Source organism: Rutilus rutilus (genome assembly GCF_951802725.1).
Source record: "Rutilus rutilus genome assembly, chromosome: 10".
Taxonomy (NCBI): domain Eukaryota; kingdom Metazoa; phylum Chordata; class Actinopteri; order Cypriniformes; family Leuciscidae; genus Rutilus; species Rutilus rutilus.
The window spans coordinates 40110864-40138530 of NC_140215.1; the positions used below are offsets into that span (position 1 = coordinate 40110864).

The following is a 27667-nucleotide window of genomic DNA, read 5'->3' on the forward strand; positions in this document are numbered from 1 at the left end:
GCTATAAAGCACATCCTGCCCCAGCGTGACACCTCCGACACCAGGCCACCGTGGGCTGGACCTCAGTCTGCTCATCGCCAAGGGTGTCCCCCTGCAGCATCTACACCAGCTCCGGGGTGACCGGAGTCATCCCGTCCACCCAGTCGAGCCATCCGCAGGAAGGGGACGCAGCCCGTCTAGGTCCATAAGCCCTCAAAGAGTACATCAAAGTGGCCCTGATATGGGTGACCCAGAAATGGAGGGAGCTGTTCTAAACCAGGAGATGGTGAACGCACCACTCCTTACATTTACATTTACATTTACATTTCATTTAGCTGACGCTTTTGTCCAAAGCGACTTACAATTGCTATATATGTCAGAGGTCGCACGCCTCTGGAGCAACTAGGGGTTAAGTGTCATGCTCAGGGACACATTGGTGTCTCACAGTGGATTCGAACCCGGGTCTCTCACACCAAAGGCATGTGTCTTATCCATTGCGCCACACCACCCCCTGGAGGAGGACCAGGTGGAGAATCTTCAGGGTTTTTTTATTCCCGGTACTCACTTTCTCGTGCAGCTTTCTCAACCTTTTTTGCCATACTGGGTATGTGCTGACAGTGAGCGACACTCCACTTCCTCACTCTCAGCCACCCTTTCATTCGCCACAGGCAGTAAGTTTGCGTTTCAAGGAGTCGTTGCTTCCTCACGCCTCCCTAGCCAGTCCCTCACTGGACCCACGGAGCCAGGTAACTTCGATGCGAAACTACTGTTCGCAATCAATGTAATACTCGGTCCGATAAAATCAGCCGTCTCTCCAAGCAAACCGAAGGGCAATACATCCCAACTAGAAGCTGAGTGTTTCAAACAAGCAATAATATAACTTATATCAGTAGACAAAGCCAAATCAAACTCATCAAAAGTGTTAACACTAAAAGAGTCATCCCCTACCCTTCCATCCAACACACAAAACCCTGACCTAATGTCTTTAGTCTTTCTGGTAAAAGCACTTAAAAACATCTCACAGCATTCTGAAGATGGAGGTATAGTGACAGCAGTGGGATTAAGAAAGCATTCTGAAACCTAAGAAGTGAAGCCCGTAAAATCTGATGTGAGACCAGCGATTTATTTATCTTCCAAGTCCGTTCTGCCTTCTTACATTGCTGTCTACAAAGACGAGTATGTTAATTTAACCAAGGCTGATGATTTGCCTTACGACACTTAATCATATAAGGAGCAACAGAGTCCAAAACATCCAAAACATCCCAGACCACACCTCATCCCCTCCTGGGACCTGTGGTCCTTTCCGTTCTACAGAGAGCCCCCTTCGAGCTGCTTCAGGCAGTCATGCTTACGATCCTGTCTCTAAAAGACAGTGCTCCTGACCGCTCTTGCTTTCTTCAAGAGGGTTGGGGACCTGAGACCTCTCACACTAGCAGTGGCGGGAAAAAATACTGGGCGTGGCTAACCAGTCCCTTTCTTTGAGTGACCAATAGAAAAAGATCTTGCAACCTGGTAGAGATTGCCCATTGAGAGGCAGCTTCAGTCGCAAGCAAAACTTTTCAACTCCCAAGCAAAAGATTTTGACACGCAAAAAAAGACAGCAGAAAAGAGAGCAAAATTTGTGGGTTCATGACGAAAAGTGTTTAAAGTGCACAAAGAAAAATAACGATTTTCAAAGATTTACATACACTGCAAAGAATTTTGTCATCAACTTCTTTATTTTTGAGCCTTGAGAAGACTTTTTTTGCAGTCTTTTTATTTATTTATTACAATATAATTTGTTTTACTCTCGAACACAGTATGTTGGATTCAATAAAAAAGACACAAAGGAAATTCCATATATCAGTCTTGTCTGAATTTGTCCATACTGGAGTATGGCCCCACACATTCATATGTACATGACAAAAAAGAAGGATGCAACTAAAATAATTATACACTGACAAATCACTTGTGAAGAACATGGAGTCTTGTAGGAATGTCACCTGTTCAGATGAGGATCTGACATGAGTCACATTTAAAAGGTAAGCCGGTATGAATGCATCTTTGATTTCACAGATTTTCTGGTGCCCTTGTAAACTTCTGGGACATTTAAAACTATTTCTACAAAGGGAACAAGAATATGGTCTCACATTTGCATGAATTTTTATGTGTATCTGTGAGTGTGATAAAATAAAAACATTGATCACAATTAAATTGCCTTCCTCCAGAGAGTTTAAAATGTATCTTTTTCATTAAATCCATACCACACTCAGAACCTTACATTTCTTTCCAGAATGAGTTTGCGAATGATATTTCAGGTCTCTATGATATGTGAATCTCTTTTCACACTGAAGACACTTGTGAGGCTTTGCTCCGGAGTGAAGCCTAATGTGAACCTCAAGGTTTCCTTTCAGTGCGAAACCCTTTTCACACTGAAGGTGTTGAGGAAAAATTATCTTCTCTTAATTTATGTTGTGGGGAATTGTCTTCTCTTTCTTGCAAAATAAGCTCAGGAGTCAGAGTTCCAGAAATCAGAATTAGACTTTATTGATCACTGTCACATAGGCCATAAGGCCTTACAAACACATCTGGCTTTTATTGTACTTGTTGTAAAGTTTTTCTTTCTTCAAAGCAGACCAGGAGACGTTGGGATCACGTTCAAACAGAAGAGTTTCTTTATTTGAGCGCGGCTGCGGTGCTTCCAACATAATCTAAAGTATATAAATTTACATGGTGTCTTACAGGCATTTTAGGAGGAGGGACTTTTGAAGGTGGAGACAAATTCAAACAAAGCATGTAAATGAGTATAAAGGTTAAGGAACCCGCCCCAGACCGGCAGTCTCAATTTAATCAGCATAACCACTCAAATGCATATGTGCTAATCCAATCAGCCAAACGATTCAACGTCTGGACTGTGGCTCTTGCTCCAAGAGCCATTAAAGACAATAGGTTAGCGTCTCCGTGATCTGACTCATTTAACTTACAAAGGAAAAACAGGTCGGGCAGGAATATCTTGCTGTAAACTCAATAATCACTTTCTCAGTTTATATACTATCTAAATTAAAACCTCAAAAGCTAAAATCAGTATTCTTCACCATGATGTTATGTAAGGAAGCATATCTGAAATAGATTCTTAAATTTGTAATCCTTCATATTCAAACTAAAGCCCTATTCGCACGGGATTAGGATTACCCCTGGACCTCTGTAATTAAGAAATTACCCCCTGACGTCTGTGTTTTTCGTGGCTCATTCACACGGGCAAATAAATGTTCGTAATTCCCTTGAGTTTACGGACTTTACAGCGCGCGCCCATTCACACTTCACTAGCTGAACGTGCTGAAACGAAGATCGCGCTGCAGTATTGCAATTCAAAAAAAATAACTTATTTAAAACCAATTTATTAGAGAAATATATTATATATATTATAGAATATCATATTATTGTATAAATATATAATACCTGTATATCTTCTTTTTCTTTTATTCTTTGTCCATATTTACAACAAGCCTGCCTGAAGAAGGTATTTTAAATACCGAAACGTCGCGATAGGCTTGTTTTTCTATTCATTTTATTTGGTTTATTTCATTTTATATCATTTTTACTCTTTCACACTTTGATTTCTTGAGATACTTACAGGATGGACGTCTTTAGAGGCCGTGTGAGACAAAGAAATGCTCCACGATACAGACCACTAAGTTACACTTCCACAAAAAGCGTCCAAACTTTCCAAAAGAGCTTCCATGTTGCGCCAAAATGCTTAATTTGACGTTTCCATGACAACAACGGTCCGAGTTGAGCTTCCGGATCACGTCTTTACTGTAGTTTGTTTTCTCTTTTGCAGCACTTCATAGTTTTTATTGGAGAAAAACTATAATCGGATTGGAGTAGAGCATATCGAGAGATTTTATTGTTAATATAGTTTTAATACAGACGTAAAATGGACTGTTAAACGGCCCATAATGGTTATTACGTTCTTTAGGAAATGATAGGCTCACAGAAAAACAGCCCAAATCACAGACATGGGGATTCGCGCGGGACTGGTATTATCAGAGGACCCCTGTGTTGGCCGAAATACGGTAGGTAATTTTAGGGGGAATTTTTACAGACATTTTTACAGACATGGCAGATTCGCACAGGATAAAAATCACAGACGACTGCGATTATTACAAATTACCGGAGGTCCCTAGGTAATACTAATCCCGTGCGAATAGGGCTTAATTCTACAATTGTTTTCTATAGAATAGAGAAAATATTTCAACAAGGACAGGTGAAGGGCTTCTATCCAGTGTGAAATCTCATGTGAGCCTCAACGTTTGCTTTTCGAGAGAAGCTCTTCCCACACAGATTGCAGGTGAAAGATTTCTCTCCAGTGTGAAGTTTCATGTGGACATTAAAGTTTCCTTTTTGAGTGAAACTTTTCCCACACTGTTGGCAGGTGAAAGGCTTCTCTACAGAGTGAATTCTCATGTGAACCTCAATGTATGCTTTGGTTTTGCAAGTCTTTCCACAATGGAGGCACATGTGAGGCTTCTCTCCAATGTGAATTTGTACATGATTCTTAAGATGTGTCCTGTCTGTAAAACTCTTTCCACAATGATGGCATATAAAGCTATTCTCTCTTGAGTGAATCTTCATGTGGTTATTAAGGCTTACAGTAAATCTGAAACTCTTTCCACACTGACCACATACGTACGGCTTCTCTCCAGTGTGAATTCTCATGTGGGCATTAAGGGTTGATTTATGTTTAAAACTCTTTTCACATTGAGGGCAGGTAAAAGGCTTCTCTCCAGTGTGAATTCTCACGTGAACTTTAAGCCTTACTTTTTCAGTGAAACTTTTCCCACAGTGTTGGCAGATGAAAGGCTTCTCTCCAGAGTGAATTCTCATGTGGAGTTTAAGGCTTCTTTTTTGAGTGAAACTATTTCCGCACTGTTGGCAGGTGAATGGACTCGCTCCAGTGTGAACTCTCAAGTGGTCTGTCAGGTTTCCCTTTCGACTGAACCTTTTTCCACATTGTTGGCAAATGAATGGCTTTTCTCCAGTGTGAATTATCATGTGGACTTTAAGGTTTCTATTTTGATTGAAAGTCTTTCCACACTGTTGGCATGTGAAATGACCTTTAGTCTTTTGAGCTCTTATTTGTGGTAAAGTCTTTTCAGTCTGTGAGGAACTAAAAAGAATTTCTTCAGTTGTGAAATCATGATATTTCTTAATCTGGTATTTTTCTTCCGTTTCATTCAGTTCTTGACTCTCTTCTTTCAGTGTCTTCAGGTCTAAGGCGAAAAAAAGACAAATAAGCCCAGTTTAATGGCACAAAGCAACAGAGATCAAAACGTTTAGACATGTAAAACATCAAAACCAATGTGTATGCTAGATCCTACACGCATTTAGCTAGTATTACACCTTTTTCTCAATATTGTTAACCCTTGGCTTTCTTTAGGACCAAAATACCTTTAAGCTAGCAGTTATCAAAATCCTTATAAAAAAAACCTATCATATCACAGAAACTGTGCTTTTTGAAGTTACAAATTACCTGCTTTTGGCATATGATCATGGCTACTTATCTTCTAGTGGTATTAAAGTCCCCCTGTGGTTAAAATCAGTTTATATGACTATTTGGTGTTTTTAATATGCTTTAAGACAAACCATGTATACATGCATAAGTCAACTCCATTCCTGAGTATTTTCCCTTTAAATCTGCAGTGAACCAAATTTATATTTATAAAGCATTATTATTATAACAACAAACCAATGTTTATTTTGTCACACATCTTAAAACCAACATTTTTTCATCACACACATCATTGATTGATACTGGACATATTCTGTATAATATAAATTCTGAATTCACAATAGCTCAATAGGTGGTGATATGCACGAAGACGAGCATTGGCATGGTTTATGTCTCATCTCTTAGTCTACTACTACTTTGTTGGTGAATGAAGACAAAACCCATTAAACACAAGTATGGAGTGCCACATGGCTCAGTACTAGGTCCTTTGTTTTTTAGTTTTTTTAGGTCTTCTGTTTCTCTGCCAATGATATACATTTCTCACAACCTGAACAAATGGCATAACTCTCCAACTTTCCCCACCATTAATGGAAATTTCCGTCATTTATGAGACAACGACGAACTACAGGACGTTTTTCTCAGCTCAAAATATTGCTTTTTTATGAAACTTACCCACATTCAAGTGTTAATAAAACAAAACAGTTCATGAAGCTAGAATACTTTTTCATATATTGATAATTGATATACAATATCATATATTGCATGATCAGGTATTTAAACAACAACATATTCTGGAGGCCATGAAATTTTGTGAAAATGATAAAAAATGCTGGCGGGCGGTAAGTATATATTATATATATTTATTTATTTTACAAACATCTCTAAATTAGCATTTCAAATAATATCTACGTATTACATAATGGTGTAGTTTTGCATTGCAATTACGTTATATATATATACATATATATATACATATTTATATATATATATATATATATATATATATATATATATATATATATATATATATATATATATATACACATACACAGCATTTGTAAAAGTAATATATAAAACACTTTCTCATGATCAGTTTTATTTTGATATTGAACATTGATATTGATATTCAACATTGATATTGAACAGTTAAACACATTTGAACAATTACATTTTATGAAGGGTATTTTCTTATTAACCAGTGAAACCACACATGAACTGAACAATTAAAGCACTGTGGTAGTTAATATGCTACCTAAATGATCAACAATTATACAAGCTAATAACAAGGTGTATCAGTAAATGAACAATTAGGCTATATTGAACAATTGAAGCAAGCATCTTAACTTAAATGTGTTTGTCTATTGCTAGGCACCTCTTTCCATAGAATGGTCGCTGCTGCTGGGCTGGTTAGCAGTGGTTTCCTCCATTGCTTTTCTCATTCACAGTGCAGTGTACACTGCCACCATCAGCCTCAATTCCCCCAGTTCCGCAAAATCCATTCCTTGATGAATCATAGATTTACAAGCAAATCATTTTCATCTTCACTGTCCAGTGAGCTGGTATCAGCAGAAAAGGATGGCATGGCTTTAAAGCTGTATGCTGCTGTGGTGCCAAACTGTTGCAGAACTTCACTGGGTAGTTTATGCTGGTAACAAGCATCACCAGCCAGCTTCAGTTCTTACCGCACAAGGAGTATGTGTGCAGTGACAGTCTATTTCTTAACTTTGACTTGACCACACTCATTTGTTGAACAGCCGTTCAGCCTCTGCATTTGAGTGTGGCAAGGAGAGGGCAGCCAGTGCAGCTTTGCACAGTTCTTCGAATGGTTTTAGCCCTGAAGCGTCTGTGTAGTTATACACTTCGCTCCAAAACTCAGTGATATTTTCAGTTGATTCCCACCTCAATAAATGGATATTTCTCCATTGGGAAACAATTTTGTCAATTGACTGTGGCTGGTACCCCAGTAGCTCAGCTACTTTAATCATTTCATTGGTGCCTTTATTGTGTTTTAGTGTTTCCTTAACACTGAACAGGGCCATGCTTTGTAAGGTTTCGAGATTGTAAGGGAGCCTTGCTTGCAGCTCCTTGCTTAGAGCAACAACATAGTACTCGAAAAAGTACCCAAGATATGGTGCTGGACTGAGATGACCATCAATGGCATCCTTCAGGACATTAAGTTTTGCCATAGGGTTGACTACTCTGCTATAAATTGATGATATGAGGTGTACCAGATTGTCTAAATGCTTGACAGGATCTGTATGTTCTCCCTCAAATGACTTCACTGCATGAACTTAAGACAGAATTGATTTTAAGAATGTAAGGTAGTTGGTCTTGTCCATGTTGTACGTGGCATGGAGCACATCTGCCATGTAGCAATGCTCACTGGCCTTGGTCAACTCAAAGTGGAGTTTCAGTTCTTCCCACTGGTCCAATATACGAGATACCGCAGGCTCAATCGATAGCCAACGTGTGGCACACACTTTGGTGATCTGCAGGGGTTTCTGACCACAGTTAATGGTGGCATACACTGCTTTGTATTCCTCTCGCCGTTTTGGGGAAATCGAAAACCAGTTGTAGGTTTCCCTTATTAAGTATTCAACACATCTAGGGATGATTTCTTTGGATGCTGCCCTGACAGCCAATTGTAAAGAATGGCACACACAGCGGATGAGTACCAAATTGGGCAAAGCACATTCTTCCTTTAAAATCTTGTGTACGCCATTGTGCACCCCAGTCATCACAGACTGCCAATACCCTGGCCAATATCAGTGCCAATACCCTGAAGATTCTCCTTTTTAAGACTACACTTTTCAAGAAACTCAAGTTTGTTGCTGCCACAGAATCTGAAAAGGCAGCTTTGCAAGCCGTACCTAAATGGTCACTTAACTAGCTGCGGTAATGTACACTGCTCTGCGGGGTTATATGGTTTTGATTTATTTATATGCTTTGCTGAAGCACAATGTTTTTTGATGTCATACATTTTTGCAAGCATATCTGATTTGCACAGTATGCTCGACAGTCATCCCCAACTACTGGCTTCAACCACCCTTTAAATTCAGGTAAAGACTCCCACTCGTTTCTGTACTTCTGGCTGTACAGTTTTGATTGAGACATGTTGATGGATGTAGGTAAGTCTCTAATCAAACATTCATGAACGGCTACATTCACTAGATTTTAACTGTGATTGTTGAACTATTTATCAAGTAAGTATCAAGTAAGTTTAAGAAAAACAATAAATACTTAATTTACTTAAATTTTGTCTGCAGTGAGTGCAGTAGCATGCATTAGCCCTTTTTGTAGTGTTAATGGTACTTGTGATGGAAATTATAAATTTGTCTTTTTTTATTTTTTTTATTGTGACTTGCAAACAAAACAATTGTACTCTGAACTTAAGTTGTTTAAATTATTTTGCCAAAAATGTGAAATGCGTGCTGTGCTCGTCGTCTTTTATCTCCCTGTTTTCACAGCGATTTCCACATTTCCACAGTGATCTTAAGGAATTATGAATGAACCGCTCGGTCTATTTAGCTAGCTTGTACGTGTGTTGTTTGGATTAGAGTCACTTTCCAAAAGTTGTTGAAAGTTGCCAAATACATTTTAAAAATTGCTTAAAAAAAAATCTCCTAATGTTGATATTATTATTAATGGTGAATAGATAAAAATAGTTAATGAGTTCAATTATCTTGGCGTAATATTGTACTCAAATCTTAGTTTTTTTAAAACATTTAAAGAAAATGGTGAGGAATATTAAATATAACAAAGATTTTTACTAGACAAATTAGACAGTCTCTCTGTTTATGTAACTAAGACCTTTATGCATCCTACTGAGACATGTTGGGGTGAAGCTGGTGAAACTGATTAAACCCCTCAAATCCCTATATAAACTGACTTTACATTTTTTTGATAAAAACAAACAAAAACATTTTCATCATTGTAGGATTGTAGAGAAACATTTTTTGTTGAATTTTTTTTTCTTTTTTTTTGGACAATTTTAGACTTTTTTTTCTAATTTGTGTATGGTTTATAAAATCTTAAATGGCTTGGCTCCTGTACTATGTGATTTTGTTCATTTTCGTTCTTAAAACTCTGTGAGATCTACTAGATTATCGTCCATGAGTAACTGTCTTGTTCCCTTTCGTCATTCTGCTTTTGGACTATCGTCTTTCGCAGTGAAAGCCATTAATCATTGCAATGCCTTACCAGAGGATATAAAAGGGTGTAAAGCTTTTGAAAAATGGCGGGAAAAGGTCTGCTGATGAAAACCCTCTCAGTTGGTGGCAAAAATCATGCAACTTGACATTTTACATCGGTCAGAGCTGAGCGTGTTTTCATCAGCTGGAAACACCGTCAACAAAGAGCGCTCAGCACTCGCTCAGATCAGGTTGAGTCCCTCCAGAAAAACGCAGAGTTTTTTTGTGATTGTTGCGGGCAAAAATCCTTGATTATGCGGCGCGTTTTCTTAAAAAATGCGATGGAATATGCGGGATATTTATGCAATTTTATGCGATGAAATTGCGGGAACTTGCAAAAACTGCGGGAACTTGCAAAAACTGCGGGAACTTGCAAAAACTGCGGTTTGATGAAAAAGAGAAAAATGTAAAAAAAAATTACTTTAATGGAAAGAGTAATTTCTTATTACTTCCTATGATAAGCAAGCATACTACATCACATAAAGTGCTGGGAATATTTAAGTTCTCATCTTGTTTTATTTCAGACCTTAATAAACTCATGGCTCAAACTTACAAAACATTGATGAGTCAAACAAGTTCTGTAGCTTTACAAAATGAATATGAAGAATATGAACTTATGTAAAAATGAATAAAAAATAAATAAATAAAATGTGTGCTTCCTGTTTTACAGAGGTAGCTATACAAAACAGACATCTTCTGTTAAAATAATTTGCCCCCACTGTCATGTAACGCATTGGGAAACTGCTTTGCGCTGCCTTTTGCACTTATGTTTGTTGGCAAATGAGAATGATTTGTGGGCTTCATCATGGTTTCATCGGCATCACGGGGTTTGCAGCTTTTCAATGATGTCGCGTAATTACGTCACTTCATAACGTTCCCATGGCAACATGGGAAATGGCTGTGCTTGTGTGAAGTAAACGCAACAATTTTCAACTTTCTGCTAAGATATATGTGACTTTTTGCAACAAAAATGCGGGGATTTTGAAATCATGCAAGCCCGCATATTTTGCACGTGGAAATCTGCAATTTATGCGGCGAAAGTGCGGCGTATTTGAAAAAATGCGGCCCCCGCATAAATATGCGGACTTTGGCTGATTATGCATTGAATCATGCGATCGCATAATCGCGTTTTTCTGGAGGGACTGATATATGAGTGTCACAGCAAAGGGTCTGAATACTTAGGACCATGTGATATTTCAGTTTTTCTTTTTTTATAAATGTGCAAAAATGTCAACAATTCTGTGTTTTTCTGTCAATGTTGGGTGCTGTGTGTACAATAATGAGAAAAAAAAAAGAACTTAAATGATTTTAGCAAATGGCTGCAATATAACAAAGAGTGAAAAATGTAAGGGGGTCTGAATACTTTCCGTACCCACTGTATATATATATATATATATACACAGCCCTACTATCTATATAGTCGGGAAGATCTTAACTAGCAGAACAGAACAAGCATATTAGTTTGAATTAGAGATCAAACTACACTGAGTTTTTTGTAAGAAGAAAATTTTTACATAGGCAAATGTAAACAGTATACACTTAAACTGAGCGCGAAATTTCTTATGATGTCACTCTAAATTCAACATATAACAAACAGTAATACACTCAAAATGTAGAAAATATACAATCTACTCGACTTTACTGCAAGCCAAGACGTATCGATCTTCTACAATCGCTATTTTAAAATGAAATAGCCCTACTGCTTTAATTGGGAAAAATAATAATTATACAATTGGAAAAATGTCTAGGTATGCGATCGGGGGGGGTGTAAAAAAATATATATAATTCTTGCATCACATAAGTGTATTGTGATTGTCTAAACATTTTAATAACTATACTGAATTTTGTTAGGTTTAGTGACAACATGTTGCAATGTTTACATGGTACAATTTCTTTTTTTTTTATTGCTTGACACAAATTTCACGATTTCAGTTCAATTCAGTTCTTGTGATTTGATTTAATATTGACTCATTTGGATAAATATTAGGTACACAAGATAGGCGTTAATTTTTCTCAAGAAAAAAAAAATCTCACCTAATGCTGTAAACATACAGAGAGCCCTATCAGCTGCTAGTATTATTTAAGGATGAAAATAACTCAAATTAAATATAATGCGTTTTGTATTATAACAACTTTATTTAATGATATAAGTAAAAATATAATAAATATGTAATATAGTACACATATTTAGCAAAATACTCTCTGTAGCTCTTTTTTTCTAGCCAACTTGCTATAGCCACTGATCTATATATAATGATCAGTGGCTATATATTATGGTCATTAAATGGCTTTCCTGAGGTAAAAGTGACATAATTGTTCTCCAGCTGTTTTATTGACCCCTTTATGCGGATGGAAAACACCGATTGATTGATATTATGTATGAGGAACATGGGCGTCAGTTTGGTTTGAAATGTGCTGGGGACAGAGACGCATTCGGAAGTGCATTTTCAGAAGTGCTGGGTACAATGACGCATTCATTTTTTTCCTCTCTTTCGCGCAGGTTATGTTTTGAAAGACGATGTCCTGTAGCTCAGGCACGGCCCACCCAAAACTTAAAAAAAAAAAAAAAAAAAAATTACTAGGCCTATATTCTAATTTTGTCAATAATTATAAAAAAAAAATCGCCAATAAGCTCATAATTTGTGCTAAAATAGTGTTTAGTTTTAAAAAAACATTTTAAAAAGCTGGTTATATTTTGATGTTTCTGCGCAAGTTCAGCAGACAGTGAGGTTCGGGTTTGTTCCGATCAGAGCTCGTGAGCGGAGAGCGCATTTCTGAATATTCCGCACCGCTCGTTCATTCCGCAGGGTCGCTCGCTCAACACAGATGTCATGTTGCCTGGTTCGAAAATATGTGGAATAAGGGCTGCTTCCGACTAAAAGTTTTTTTTTTCCTAGTCGACTAGTAGGCTAGTTGTTCATTTAAGTCATTCGTGGACAAATCGCCCCTTTATATTAATTTAATTACGATAGCCTGCCCTACAGGATAATGAGCTTACGTAATATACCCGCACTCAAGCGCACGATCGCACGCATAAAGCTTGCCACAAAGAACCGGTATAAGTAATGATTATGAATGCGTCTAAATGTGTCTAAATACGCTGTGAATGTGAATGTGCATTATACGCTGAGTTTCGGTTCATTTATGAGACGAACTCCAGCTTCACTCGCCGGCGCCTCCATGTCGTGATTCTACTATATTTAGCCTACTTCTTATTTATTAAATCATGAAACATTGATTAAAATTAAGATATAATTAATAAAACGAAATTCACTTTAAAGAAAGGCAGCTGTTCTGTTTGAGAGTCTGTCTCTGTGAAAAGTTTTAAAGCAGTCTTTTAGTGGCGCTTTCAGAGCGCTCACATCCGTAACCGACACGTAGTTTTTTCCCTCATATGCGAACACGGAAAATAAAATAAAATGAATATTATAATGTTTTTTTGTTGGGTCAGACAATGATTACCAAATTTATCTCTCATATTTCTCCTCACAACCACTGAAAACGGTCAAAAAAGTCGAACCAAAAGTCAAATTAATATAGACGGAAGTTAAAAGTGGTGGGTACAAAAGGACTCATGACGAAATGTGGTGGGTACGCGTCCCCCCCGTCCCCCCCGAAATCGACGCCTATGATGAGGAATATACATTTCGGTAAGTTGTACTGTATATACCGTGTTATTTACTATTATCTAGTAGAGATGATCGGTTCACGTGCCGCTAGGGATCTGTCAATCACATTTACAAGCGACAAAATGGTATATTGTTTGAATTTCGTAATAAAATTTACAGAATCTGATAGCTAAGATTTTTTTTTGTATAAGAAACCTGCTCTGTCTAGTCTGTCGGTCTCCATGTCCTCTTTGCTTCGCGATTTTTCTGTGCGTGAGAAAATAGATGTGTGGCATAAGTGTCAGTCGCGTGAGTCTCACGGTGAATGCGGGAGAGTTGGCAGCTCTGAGATTGGTCCGGGTCCGGGCCCGTAAGCAACCCTGCTTACCGAGAGTTACGCCTGTGGCTATAGGGATCAGATGAGTTCAGCTTTGAGAATGACACTAACCTGTTTGTTCCTCAGTATCTTCATGTTTCATGCTGAACACTTCTTCAATCTTTATTTCTTCACTCTCCTCTTTAATAAATGCCATCTTTATAATAGTGTCACGTGGATCTCGGATGTTTCTCCAGGAGTTTTCCTGTGTGTTTGTTTGGACAAAGTCATAGAAAATAATAATTAAGAAAAATAAAGTCAAACTTTAGTACCTTTAAACTATAGTAAACTTTAGTTTGTAGTCGGAGAACTGAAAAGGGAGTCAGTCAGATTGAAAGTTAATTGTATGATCAGGCAAAAAAAAAAAAAAAAAAAAAAAAATCCTGAAAACTAGTGGTACAAATTAATTAATTTATAACATATATTAAAGTTTTCATTATTCATGTTTGTGATCTCGTTGCAGTTACACGGTTGCATTGAACAGCAGCACCGAGCGCTTTACTACAATGTCACATTCAATAACAACTTAATCATTTTACAGTTATTGTAAAAACTATAAAATAGACAGAACGGTTTGTATCGAATTAGACGCTTTAAATGTTAAAACCCAAACCTTTCCTCAGCCGAATCACAACAGGCGCAGGAGCGCGGCGCAACTTCATGATGTCAAATCGCCAGACCAAAATAAAAGTTCCCGCTGCTGTGTCTAAAATCACAAAAGTGCATAGAAATTTACTGTAAAAAAAAAATAAAACATAAATAAATATATATCAATAAGCCATGACAAAAATGTTTTTACAATACTTTAACTCGTCAAAATAAGTTCCGAGTTATTAAAGTCAGTTTAATATCATTTAAGTTAAAATCACTTACACAGTGATATTGATAGTATAAATGGTTTCTGTACCCAAACATTACAGGTTTGTCTTTTAGAAAGAATCTCACATTCTTTCATTAGGCAGTAAACTCTGAAACTGATAAATAAACTCTGAATTCCTCTGACATCTATTTTACTATTTGTATGTTCATTTCTATTCACTTTTGTGATTTTAGACACAGCAGCATGAACCTTTATTTTGGTCTGGCGATATGACGTCATAAAGCTGCGCCGCGCTCCTGCGCCTGCTGTGACTCGCCTGAAGAAAGGTTTGTGTTTTTCACACATTGAAAGTGTCTAATTAGATACAAAACCGTTCTGTCTATTTTATAGTGTTTACAGTACTGTAAAACAGTAGCATAAAACGAAGCTGCTATTGTACCATTGTATGCTTTGTCTAACAGTAATGAGCGGTAGGTACTTTGTCAGTAAAGCGCGTCCGCGCATGAATAACAGAAAAGTTGCGTCTCATTTCTCATGTATCGTTAATCAGCTTATCGGAAACACGAACTCGGTCTCTGACAGTATTAATATCAGAAACGGATAATTTTTTTAAACAAACTCCGAGACAGTTGAACCGATTGTTTCGCAAAACGATTCACTATTTTGAAGCGCTTGACAACAACTGTAACGAGATCACAGACATAAAAAAATATATAACTTTAACAAACCAAAAACAAATGTTATAAATTAATTAATTTGTACAACTAGTTTTCAGTTATTTTTGCCTAATCAGGCCATTAACTATCAATCTGACTGCCTCCCTTTCCAGTTCTCTGACTACAAACTACTAAAGTTTATTATTCTCTACTAAACTTCTCTTCTTAAACATGACTTTGTCCAAACACACAGGAAAACTCCTGGAGAAACATCTGAGATCCACGTGACACTATTATAAAGATGGCGTTTATTAAACAGGAGAGTGAAGATATAAAGATTGAAGAAGTGTTCAGCGTGAAACATGAAGATACTGAGGAACAAACAGGTTAGTTTCATTCCCAAAGCTGAACTCATTTGATCCTTATAGCACACGTGTGGGATATTCTTCACACTAACGCCTGTTTCACACACGATTCTTTGCAACGAGTGTTGTGGTTCGTATGCAGTGCAGGAGCTCACTGTGATGAGACATGTTTGCAGTGTGTGCTACTGATCCGCACCATTAAATATAAACAGTGTAATTAGGGATGCATGATTTATCGGCCACCACATCGGTACCGGACGATAAATGGTCATTTTTAATGTAATCGTGATTGTTCCATTAAGAAAATTAAAGCTTATGAATAATGTGTTCTATATTCTGGAAAAAAGTGGTATTGGTACATCCCTACACATTACACATTATCCCCCAAGGCTTAAGCTAGTCCCAGACTAAAATGCATGTTTGAGCTGTTTTAACTGAAAGCATATCTTACAATGTCAGTGCCATTGTTTTATCTCAAGATTATTAAAAATGTGGATCTATCTTACTGTTAGTCTCATATAGCCAACAAACAACATTATAACTTTTGTTACGACCCTTCTTTGGCTCAGAACCATCTAGGTACGTTAGAAGGGGAACATAACACCAATTCAATAACACCAGTCACCTTTGATCACTAAATGAAATGAGAACCAGAGAGACACAACAAAATCAACTAAAGATTGATTTAATAAAAGATAAAGTAATTAATATTTTACATAGGAACAAAACAAAAACGGAAGGAGCAAAAAGGGAAAACAAGATTGTGCCAAACAAACAAAAATAATATAAATCATAAAGGAACTAACTAAACCATTTACCTCTAATCCTAAACTAGAAAAAAGAAAGATCAAAGAAAAAGTCTTCAACGTCCGTGACGTCGTGACTAAACTACACTAACTAATAAAACAAAAGTACAGAGGGTGGCACAAATCCCTAACCTAGTGTACAGAGATTCAGCTAAGTGTGTAAATGTATGTCACGTGACGGTCTTACCTATCCCCTCTCCTCCTTCCCGCTTAACCCAGCTTTGAAAAGCTGTTTAACTCTTTCATAGGTCACAAATAAGAAGTTTTTGGGGCAATCAAAAACAAGGCACAATTTACATGACACTACACGCTTAACAAAACTAAATCAAGCAAAAAGAAAACAAACACATCATAAGACAAAACCAAACAAAAAGTCTCTCTCCTCGCTGGCAGTAGCATGTTCCTTAAGTAGGTCTTCTCCAGGTGTCAAGCAAGGATCCTGCCTCACATGGCACACCCACTCAACTCATTACGAATGACTGACAGGCAAAACAGCCAATCAGCGATGCCTGAGAAAGTGAAAGAGAGAGACAAGAGACCAAAAAGAGAAACAAAAACGCACCAAAAACACTATAAACGTCCCTAAGGACATAACACTTTCAACACACTCAAATGCTGTTAACTTTGATAGTGTAACGCAGGGGCGTAGCAAGCGTTTCAAGAGTGCGGGGGATGGATGTGGTTTGTTTATTAACAATAAAAACGATGAATACAGTGACAGAAGGGTACAAATTTGATTAACCTTTAAAGGTATAACATACAAGATAAAAAAAGCTTCCCATTTAAATGAGTGATACTAGAAAAGTGTAAAAACACACACGGAAAATAAGTCAAAACTCTGTTGTGAAAATACACAACAGTAGACTTGCTAAAGAATCAGAATCAGAAATACTTTAATAATCCTTTACTTAAAAAAAAAAAAATATATATATATATATATATATATAAAAATGCAACCAACAACCAACCGAATTTAGCTAGCTGCTGAACAATATCCCAATTAGCATTAGTCTAAAAATCGAAATATATTACCGAAAACACTCGACATGTAAAAAAAAACATAAACAGAACATCTTCCTAAACACATATCAAGCTTATTTAAAAACCTCGAAAGCATAAACACTCATTCAAAGTACCTGGAAAAGGGAGATGTAAATAACCATAACCGTAAGTTCCTGAATCTGTGTATCATTCGTTCATTTTTTTTTTTTTTTTTTTTTTATATATTGAAAGTAGAAAAATGAGAGACAGTTCCTATTTCATTTTTTCCAAAAAAAACGAAAAACAAGAATTCAGCTTGATTTTTCGTTTTTCGTTCTGAGGTTGAAAAATGAATAAACAGCTGGAATATTCGATTTCTACACGTGGGTGGGAATGAAACGCCCCTTTCCTCTGATTTGTCAGCCGAAGATCAAACTGTCCCGTCATCAGTTCTGCACTGCAGAATAATAGTCCTCCGTTGTGCGGATTCTTAACGCGTTTATTGCAACTTCTTTTCATCTTTTTTCCATCAGCCAGACTAACGAATGGCTCGACACAACCCGTACTGGGGAATAGACTAGACAGGGCTTTCTTCTGTGTAGACCAGAGTTCTCAAGTGCCAGGGGTTTGCTATTTTCCGAACTGTAAAGTTTTTTTTTTTTTTTTTCATCATGAACCACGCTGTGTTTTATTCCTAAGTGACTATAATGCATTTTACTTCAAATAATCTAAATGTTGACTTTGAAAAGTAGGCGCGTCAGAAGGCTATTCACTCTATTTTGGTTCATTTTTGGTGTGCGCCAGAAAGATGTTCAAGGAGACTGAGATGCGCTAAACTTCGCGTACCATCGTGGATTCGCTTGCCGTTGTGGATTCGCTCTTCCCTTAACAACAACGCTGATACACGGGCACGTAAACTTGATGTTCTCATTATAATGTTATGTATATGACAGATCGGCGCTGCACATCTTGCTCTGACTGTATTTCATGATCTCAAAATGCAACAATTTCCAATGAGAAAAATAGACAAATTATTTTTTTTAAGTCAGGGCAATCATAGTTTTCATGATCGATCATCGCTGTCATGTCCAAGTACTTGAGAACTTGTGCCCATCCCTAATTTATATGCTGTTTAATGTTGAGGATCGCGTTATTTTACATATGCATCTGCTTGCATATATTGCTTGTTCCTAAGAGTTAATACACTCTGATAGTTTGGAGAGTTTTGCAGTTTCTTCAGGTTATGAGGAATTAAATCATTGGCAGAGAAAAAGAAGTAATAAAACCTAAAAAGCAAAGGACCTAGTACTGAACCCTGTGGCACTCCATACTTGTGTTTAATGAGGTGTCTTCATTCAGATAAAGTGGTAGTAGTCTGATAGATTAAGACATAAACCATACTAATGCTTGTCTTAGTGCATATCACCACCTGTTGAGCTATTGTGAATTCAGAATTTATATTTATACATAAAATGTCCAGTAGCAAAAAAGGACAACCTTTTAAGGTCAGTGATGTAAAAAAATTAGTTTTGAGATGTGATAAAAAATAAACATTGATTTGTTGTAATAATGCTTTATAATTCTAAATTGAATACGTTTATAATATTGAGTTTTGCATATTCTGTGCTGTCGTGCCCACTGGAGCCTCATCAAAAGGGTACGAATACTTCTGAAGCTGAGAGACGCGAACTTGTCCTTATATATACCCTGAAAGTTACCGTTTTTGATTCTAGCTAAATGTGTGTAGGATCTAGCATACACATTGGATTTGATGCTTTACAGTTTTGATGTCTGTTGCTTTGTGCCATTAAACTGGGGTTATTTGTCTTTTTTTCGCCTTAGACCTGAAGACACTGAAAGAAGAGAGTCAAGAACTGAATGAAACAGAAGAAAAATACCAGATTAAGAAACATCATGATTTCACATCTGAAGAACCACCTTTCAGTTCCTCACAGACTGAAAAGACTTTATCAAAAAAAAAAGCTCAAAAGACTAAAGGTCATTTCACATGCCAACAGTGTGGAAAGACTTTCAATCAAAACAGAAACCTTAAAGTCCACATGAGAATTCACACTGGAGAGAAGCCATTCACTTGCCAACAGTGTGGAAAGTGTTTCACTCAAAAACCAAGTCTTAATGCCCACATGAGAGTTCACACTGGAGAAAACCCTTTCATCTGCCAACAATGTGGAAAAAGGTTCAATCGAAAAGGAAACCTGACAGTCCACTTGAGAGTTCACACTGGAGAGAGTCCATTCAACTGCCAACAGTGCGGAAAAAGTTTCACTCAAAAAGGAAGCCTTAAAGTCCACATGAGAATTCACTCTGGAGAGAAGCCTTTCACCTGCCAACAGTGTGGAAATGGTTTTATTCGAATAGCAAGCCTTAAAAGCCATATGAAAATTCACACTGGAGAGAAGCCTTTTACCTGCTCTCAATGTGAAAAGAGTTTTAAACATAAATCAACCCTTAATGCCCACATGAGAATTCACACTGGAGAGAAGCCGTTCATATGTGGTCAGTGTGGAAAGTGTTTCAGATTTACTGTAACCCTCAATCACCACATGAGGATTCACTCAAGAGAGAACTGTTTTATATGCCATCATTGTGGAAAGAGTTTCACAGACAGGACACATCTTAAGAATCATGTAAAAATTCACATTGGAGAGAAGCCTCACATGTGCCTTCATTGTGGAAAGACTTGCAAAAACAAAGCAAACATTGAGGTTCACATGAGAGTTCACACTGGAGAGAAGCCCTACACATGCCAACAGTGTGGAAAGAGTTTCGCACTGAAAGGAAACCTTGAGGTTCATATTAGGCTTCACACCGGAGCAAAGCCTTACAAGTGTCTTCAGTGTGAAAAGAGTTTCACATATCATAGAGACCTGAAATGTCATTCGCAAACTCATTCTGGAAATATATTACAAGGTTCTCAGAGTGGTAAGAATTTAATCAAAGAGAGCAATTTCAAATCCTCTGGAGGAAAGCTATGTAATTATGATCAGAGTAATAAAAAAATTATGTTATCACACTTACAGACACACATGAAAATTCATGCAAGTGTGAGACCATATTCTTGTTCTCTTTGTAGAAAGAGTTTTAAATGGCCCAGCAGTTTAAAATGGCACCAGAAAATCTGTGTGAAATCAAAGATCCGTTCACACCGCAGTTGAATGTGGCCTAAATGTATATTTTTAGGCTTACCTTTTAAACGTGGTGCATGTCAGATCCTCGTCTGATCAGGTGACATTCCTACAAGACTCCATGTTCATCACAAGTGATTTATCCTTGTTCAGTTATTTTAGTTGCAACATCCTCTTTTTCTTGCCATGTAGATTGCATCCGAAAAGTATTCCCAGTGCTTCACTCTTTCCACATTTTGTTATGTTACAGCCTTATTCCAAAATGGATTAAAATTAATACATTTTCCTCAAAATTACACAAACAATACCCCATAATGACAACGTGAAAGAAATTTGTTTGAAATCTTTGAAAGTGTTTTAAAAATTAAAAAGAAATCACATGTACGTAAGTATTCACAGCCTTTGCTCAATACTTTGTTGAAGCACCTTTGGCACCAATTACAGCCTCAAGTCTTTTTGAGTATGATGCTATAAGCTTGGCATACCTATTTGTGGGCAGTTTCTCCCATTCTTCTTTGCAGAACCTATAAAGCTCCATCAGGTTGTATGAGGAGCGTCGGTGCACAGCCATTTTCAGATCTCTCCAGAGATGTTTAATTGGGTTCAAGTCTGGGATCTGGCTGGGCCACTCAAGGACATTCACAGAGTTGTCCCGTCACCCCAGTCTGAGCTCCACAGCACTCTGGAGCAGGTTTTCATCAAGGATGTCCCTGTACATTGCTGCATTCATCTTTCACTCGATCCTGACTAATCTTCCAGTTCCTGCAGCTGAAAAACATCCCCACAGCTGATGCTGCCACCACCATGCTTCACTGTAGGGATGGTATTGGGCAGGTGATGAGCGGTGCCTGGTTTCCTCCAGACATGACGCTTGCCATTCAGGCCAAAAAGTTCCATCTTTGTTTCTCATGGTCTGAGAGTCCTTCAGGTGCCTTTTGGCAAACTCCAGGTGGGCTGTTATGTGCCCTTTACTGAGGAGTGACGTTTGGCCACTCTACCATACAGCCCTCATTGGTGGAGAGCTGCAGAAGATGGTTGTTCTTCTGGAAGGTTCTCCTCTCTCCACAGAGAAACGCTGGAGCTCTGTCAGAGTGACCATTGGGTTCTTGGTCACCTCTCTGACTAAGGCCCTCCTCCCCCGATTGCTCAGTTTGGCCGGGCGGCCAGCTTTAGGAAGAGTCCTGGGCTGGATTTCCCGATAATGTTGTCTCTTAGCGCACTACGAAGACTCTTAAGGTATAACCTAGGGCAATTCCACGCAAAGGTCATCCTTACCATGAAAAAATAAAGTTTTTACCTAAAGATCAAAACCCCTTTTAAGTTGTCCATTTAGGTCTGTAATATACTGTATTAATGTGCTGTATCAGAAATTTTAAGAAAATTGCCTTGTTTTTCCACCACATATGAGGTGAGCAACAATGCTAAAATTTTAATTTCAACCAGCCATATTTCATGCTTTCAAAAGAGGTACCAAATACCCCTCTTTTAAAAACTTAATTTGAACATAAAGCATTCTGCTGAAAGATGGAGGCATGCCTGAGAAATAAATATACTAATTTGGTCATAACAGCACTGCCTGTTGAATTTATAAGGGCTTTAATAAAGAGGTCTCGACTCTTCAGTGCTCTGTCACGTCCGTAACATTTTAAAGATTAAGTTTATATAATATAACAATTATAAATGCAAATAACTTAAAACTTTATATGCAAAGCTAAACTATGTTTATGCTTACTAGGATTGACATTTCATTCCACTACTTTGCTCTGAACAACCATAATAATGCGTTACGGACGTGACCGTTACGGACGCTTCACATCAAATCATATGCAATTGTGATCGGTTTCAGGCTTACCATATATTCAGTGCATATCCAATAATCGCAATAACATTTGTGCTTTGTTAGTTTTAATATGAAAAAATGTCTCAACTTTCAAATTCAGTCTATTTTATAACAAAATGTAAACAATAGAGACCGCTCTTTAATACGGCGTGGTATATTTCTGTATATAGCGCCTCAGTGCGCGGCGGATAAAGCGCACATGAACGGATCTTCTCTTCCTCTGCCAGTTACAGGACGAAATATGAATATCAGAAGGTATTATATGATACAGTACAACTTAAAGAAGAGCATGTGTCTTATAGCCATAGGACACTTCCTTCGGGATGTCTCGTTTTTCCCTCTTGGTTAAAACATGAATTCATCATAATCCCGCGATCAAGCTGACAAAATAATAGTGATATTGCAATAATTTTGACTCACGACTTAAAAGTAGTTTAAAAGTAGACATTTCAGATGTCCTATAGATATATTTCTCAGGTATGTGAGGCAAGTAGCCTACCTTATTCGCGGAGTTTCGGTTCATTTATGAGGCGCGCTCCACTTCACGCGACGGCGCCTCCGTGTCCTGATTATATTGTCTGCTATAGCCTATTTGCTTCTTATTTATTAAATCCATCCAGGCAATTGGTTGATGAAACATTGATTAAAATTAAGATACAATTTATACAAAACGAAATTCCCATTAAAGAAAGGCTTTCTACAAAACAAACAAAAAAAAAAACTAAAGAATTGGTCAAAATCATGTCTGCCCACTGATATACTGTATCCGATATATTGCGCATCTTATGATCTTACTCATGCTGTTATCCTTTCATATAATCAACATATGAAATAAAAAAATACAATTATTTTATTTAAACATTAATATGAGACTAAATGCCTACTCAAATGTAATGTTGGAGCGGGATTTGAGTGAACGCCTTCTTACCGGTGAGCATGTTGGGGGAGAGGTACGATTTTCGAACAAACATCGAATGTTATTTTTGCTTATAATGCCAATCCTTAATATTTGGTGTTTTAAATGCCTGTTTGAGGTCTCTGTGAACGTTTTAAAGCAGTATTTTAGTGCCGCTTTCAGAGCGGTCACGTCCGTAACGGAGAACTGTCACGTCCGTAACATTGTTTTTTCCTCATAAATGCGAAAACGAAAAATAACATAAAATGAATATTTTATGTTCTGTGGAGAGCCAACCCTTCTTCATTCGGTGGGTACTATTACTTTTGGTTTGCGCAGTTGTAATTCACAGAATTACTAAAAAATATTTTGGCAACAAAAAGTTAGAGATTTTTTTTTGTCACGTTCATAACGGATGTGTATTTCCCTCATATTAAATATAAAACGCATGCGTAGACTGATATTTTTCTAATATCTGGACTCCTTTATTAAGGGAGTATGGATATATAAACAGACGTTTACAATATATTGGTATTAAATGCATTTTCTGAGAATTTATATTTCAAGTTTTGACTGCAAATGTCACGTCCATAACGCTGGAATTGCCCCCTAACTAAAGTTATACCATTACTAGGCGTGTTTCCCGAACTATACCTTAGAAAGCTGCTTAAGATATACCTTCTTACGTGCGACGTTACCCGGTGCTGTCCGTGGCAATGGTGCTGAATTGGTTGATATCGACGGCTCGAGAATCAATTATTCTCTTGTGCAGGGGCTGTTTCACTGCGTTATGCTAGAAAGCGGTGTTCTTTATAAAAGAAGCACTTCAGAAATAGTTGAAATTACATTTATTAGGACTATTGGATATTATAAAAAAAATGATCCAAACTATAATAGCCTATAATAGCCTAGCCTACATATTTTAAAATTGTAACATATAGCCTATTGCTGCCACAATAACCATTTCAAAAATTTTACGTGCTTTATTCTCTTTCCCATTTTTGGTCGCTGAGGTGGAGCTGCAAAGGAATTGTTCTTGTAAATACTTTCCAGCATTTCAGTAATAAAAGTGTACATCTAATGTACGGTGCTCGGCAGTGATCAAAAAGGATTTAAACTGTGAATTCTGAATCTCTTCTTGTAAACTCAGAGATGTGGATTCAGATGGCAATTAAATTACCACACGACCTGTTTGTCAAAAACAGTAGGTACTAATTTGGACAGATTTTTACGTGGGTTGGGTGAGAAAAACACTGATATTATGGATTTGGACGGCACTAAAATCACCGACTTACCCGTTTAAAATACCGGACGAGCCCATGAGAAACAATATTAGCGTCTGAATAGAACTTAACTGACAGTAGCCTATGCTTTCACTGGCCTTTTAAAAGCACTCTTTTATTAAATTAATAATATAATATATAATAATAATATATATATTACACAATCAGTGTGATTGACAATTTTATTCTTTGCATGAAAACACTTGAATTAGCCTAAATGAACACTGTCTGTGTGTATTAAAACGTCAGAATTATTTTCATATAGACCTGCAACAGTGATAAGGTAAAGCAAAGAGTGGGCCAGACCAACCTTCCGAATGTATGACTTACAGAAGGTGTACTTAACTAAGAACGTTTCGGGAAACACGTATTAACGATAAGGTGCAGCTTAAGGTGTAACTTAAGAACGACGTAGCGTTAAGAAGGTTTCGGGAAACCCAGCCCTGGTGCTTCCAAACTTCTTCCATTTACGGATGATGGAGGCCACTGTGCTCATTGGGACCTTCCGTGCTGCAGACATTTGTCTGTACCCTTCCCCAGATCTGTGCCTCGATACAGTCCTGTCTCGGAGGTCTACAGACAATTCCTTGGACTTCATGGATTGGTTTATGCTCTGACATGCACTGCTAATTGTGGGACCTTATATAGACAGGTGTGTGCCTTTCCAAATCATGTCCAATCAACTGAATTTACCACAGGTGGACTCCAAGTTGTAGAAACATCTCAAGGATGATCAGTGGAAACAGGATGCACCTGTTCCCAGCTCAATTTTGCTCAATTTTGAGTGTCATGGAAAAGGCGGTGAATACTTGTGTATATGTGAGAAAATAATGAATTTAATCCATTTAGGAATAAGGATGTAACGCAACAAAATGTGGAAAAAGTGAAGCGCTGTGAATACTTGCCGGATGCACTGCACACATGAATTGTGATTTCTTCTAGGGGAGGGTCTATGGTTTGGTAAATGTATTGGCATTTTTCAATCTCTCGACCTAATGGACAAAATAAGCTTGTGCAATTAACATATGAACACGGCCAGAGACAATGGAAAAACACGGCAAACAGCAGCTTTCTTTTCTGCTCTGTTGATGCCGAATGCTGTGAGTGTATGTTAGTAACAAGGGATGTTGAGAGAACATTGTGCTTGGTAACCTTTTTTTTTCTCTTCAAACCAAACTTGGGTCTTCAGCCAAACAAGTTTAAATCCGTTCTGGCTAGCGCTCTTCCCATAATATTTACGCATTAGGTCAGTAGGCAGTCTTTAGTGGCTGTTTGAACACATCTGACCACATGAACGTTTATACTACGAAAGCAATCCGATCTAATGCGATTTCAACTACCTCTAGAAATGGTTGAAAATGGAAAAGCTCAAAACATTTAAGATTTCGTTTACACCTGTACCAAAACACATCTTAATACCAGGTAAAAACCGGTTGGCTTAGTGAATGCGTGTGTCAGACTGAATTGATTACTCTTAGAATTGTTCTTTGAGTAATTATGTATTATACCTGAATTGGCCTCTAATTGTGTAATTGGCATGATAAATGTTTACCTGACTATTAATAAATTGTTACATTTGAATTTATTCTGTCTTACTCTGAAATTATTAACTTAAGTAGATTGTGTTACCGCAAATCTGTGTCAGGTTAGTAACGTACTAAAGTCCAGTTTTGAGTGGAGCAAGTTCTTTCTAACACTTGGCACTGGTTTAAGTGTACTTAGACTGTAAAGGCTAAAAAGGGGAATCTCTATTTAGGACAACTGAATGCTGAGTAATGTAATGTAACTCTAGCTAAGTGTACGTGGGAAACCATGGCTTGACCAAACCAAAGCTGCTATCTGACAAAGTAATTGGTTGGCTTATATCTGTAGCAGTGGTCATGACCTCTATACAGATCTATGGGGCCTAAACAAAATACTTTTAGATAGAGCAAGCAAGGAAATGGCCTTCTAAATAGTATAGTCAATAATCTCTGTCTAGCGATAGCTGATAGTTGGGATAGTTTGTGACTATGGGATCCGCGTAAGAACCGCAAACGCGAGACCCTAAACAATATTGGTATCCAAATGAACGAGTACAATAAAAGTGAAGAGTTATATAGAATAATCAAATATCTAAAAATTAATGCATAATCAATATTTATGATTAGTTCCTAGTTAGAATCTAAATGTAATAATTATTCAAGGGAAAAAAATGAATTTTTTTTTAACGCTGAAAAAGACACGCATTATACCTTCACTCACGCCGTTAACTTCCGTCATTGGGCCGACGAGTGGTTCCTCATGTGTGAGGGTGTGTTTTCAGACTTTTTAATGTTTGATGCCGCTTTACCCCGACCTTTATGCTTGTTCCTTAGAGAATTCAGTGTGATTTCAGGGTGTCCAATCTTGCTGAGTTTAAAGCGAAAATTTGTCCTCTTAATCTTTAGGTAGTGTTTCCATTCTTCATGGCCAGTGTGAGTTCCTTTTTCCCTCAAGCAAGGGTGGGCATTTATCAGGGCTTCAGCTGCCTGATCAAGCTGACTATCAGTGAGGTATGCGGCATACCTAAAGATCTACTCAGCCATGCCTGAAAGAATGTCCAGTCTTCATTTTGGTGGTGGAATAAGTAGCATTCTACTGTTGCTGAACTCTGTGTCAGCTTTCTGAAGCTGAATTTCAGCAGAAAATGAAAAACGAGGGACTAGAAAAACTTGAGTCCAGGAACTGGTTCTTGACTCAGGAGACGTAACTATAGCCGCTTTCCGACCAAGTAGTTACAGGAACTTAGTTCTAGGAACTGTCCACTTCTAAACAGTTCTAAGAACTACTCTCCCCCAAACTCAGTTTTGCTGTTTGCATTCGCACTGGCCAAGCGGCCATAGGAACTGGTAGGAGGGGTAAGGGAGTGACGCAAGCACGGTGACTTTTATTTTGACGGCGCGACGGACCTTTATTTTGGCGGCGCTGAGAACGCCAGAGCAAACAATGCTCGCATTCTCTGTGTTTATTAGTTAGCGATCTGTCTACAGTACTGTTTAATATGTTATTAGATAGAACTGTTATAGAAAGTAGACAGTATATGAAAAAAAGGTTATTAGCCTATGCCGTGTGGTTGATGTCCAGTGTTGCTAGCTGGGCAGATAAACATAATCATGTTTGGCTTGGTCCCCTCAAAAGTTGCGTTGGATTTTCTCTTCTGCATAAAGGTTTAGAGACCCATCTATCACTGTTTTCCATGTTTGTATAGAT

At 37.6% G+C, this 27667-nt stretch overlaps 2 protein-coding genes across 3 annotated transcripts; one reads left to right on the forward strand and one right to left on the reverse strand.

Annotated features, from left to right (window-relative positions):
* Window positions 1-1771: 1771 nt before the first annotated feature.
* Window positions 1772-14326, reverse strand: LOC311298327 (uncharacterized protein). Of its 2 annotated transcripts, XR_014628935.1 has the most exons (4): window positions 14258-14320; window positions 13717-13849; window positions 4183-5231; window positions 1772-3126 (listed from the first exon to the last, which is right to left on the reverse strand). XR_014628935.1 is itself a non-coding variant. In XM_084421144.1 (3 exons), exons 2-3 carry the CDS (start codon window positions 13799-13801, stop codon window positions 4237-4239), a joined length of 1080 nt encoding a protein of 359 aa, XP_084277270.1. In that variant the 5' UTR covers window positions 13802-13849; window positions 14258-14326; the 3' UTR covers window positions 1772-4236. The 2 variants fall into 2 exon arrangements, 1 of the variants encoding a protein (XP_084277270.1); XM_084421144.1 differs by having other exon boundaries at window positions 1772-5231; window positions 14258-14326.
* A 422-nt stretch (window positions 14327-14748) lies between these two features.
* Window positions 14749-27532, forward strand: LOC311298322 (uncharacterized protein). The gene is made up of 3 exons (XM_084421134.1): window positions 14749-14790; window positions 15374-15506; window positions 19115-27532. Exons 2-3 carry the CDS (start codon window positions 15422-15424, stop codon window positions 20446-20448), a joined length of 1419 nt encoding a protein of 472 aa, XP_084277260.1. The 5' UTR covers window positions 14749-14790; window positions 15374-15421; the 3' UTR covers window positions 20449-27532.
* The last annotated feature ends 135 nt before the right edge of the window (window positions 27533-27667 follow it).

Bases quoted from the DNA above. Each gene is read 5' to 3' on its own strand.
- LOC311298327 (XM_084421144.1), bottom strand. From the start codon at position 13,801: ATGGCATTTATTAAAGAGGAGAGTGAAGAAATAAAGATTGAAGAAGTG. The intron at 5,232-13,716 runs GTTAGTGTCATT...TTTTCGCCTTAG, and splicing joins AGATACTGAGGAACAAACAG to ACCTGAAGACACTGAAAGAA.
- LOC311298322 (XM_084421134.1), top strand. From the start codon at position 15,422: ATGGCGTTTATTAAACAGGAGAGTGAAGATATAAAGATTGAAGAAGTG. The intron at 15,507-19,114 runs GTTAGTTTCATT...TTTTCGCCTTAG, and splicing joins AGATACTGAGGAACAAACAG to ACCTGAAGACACTGAAAGAA.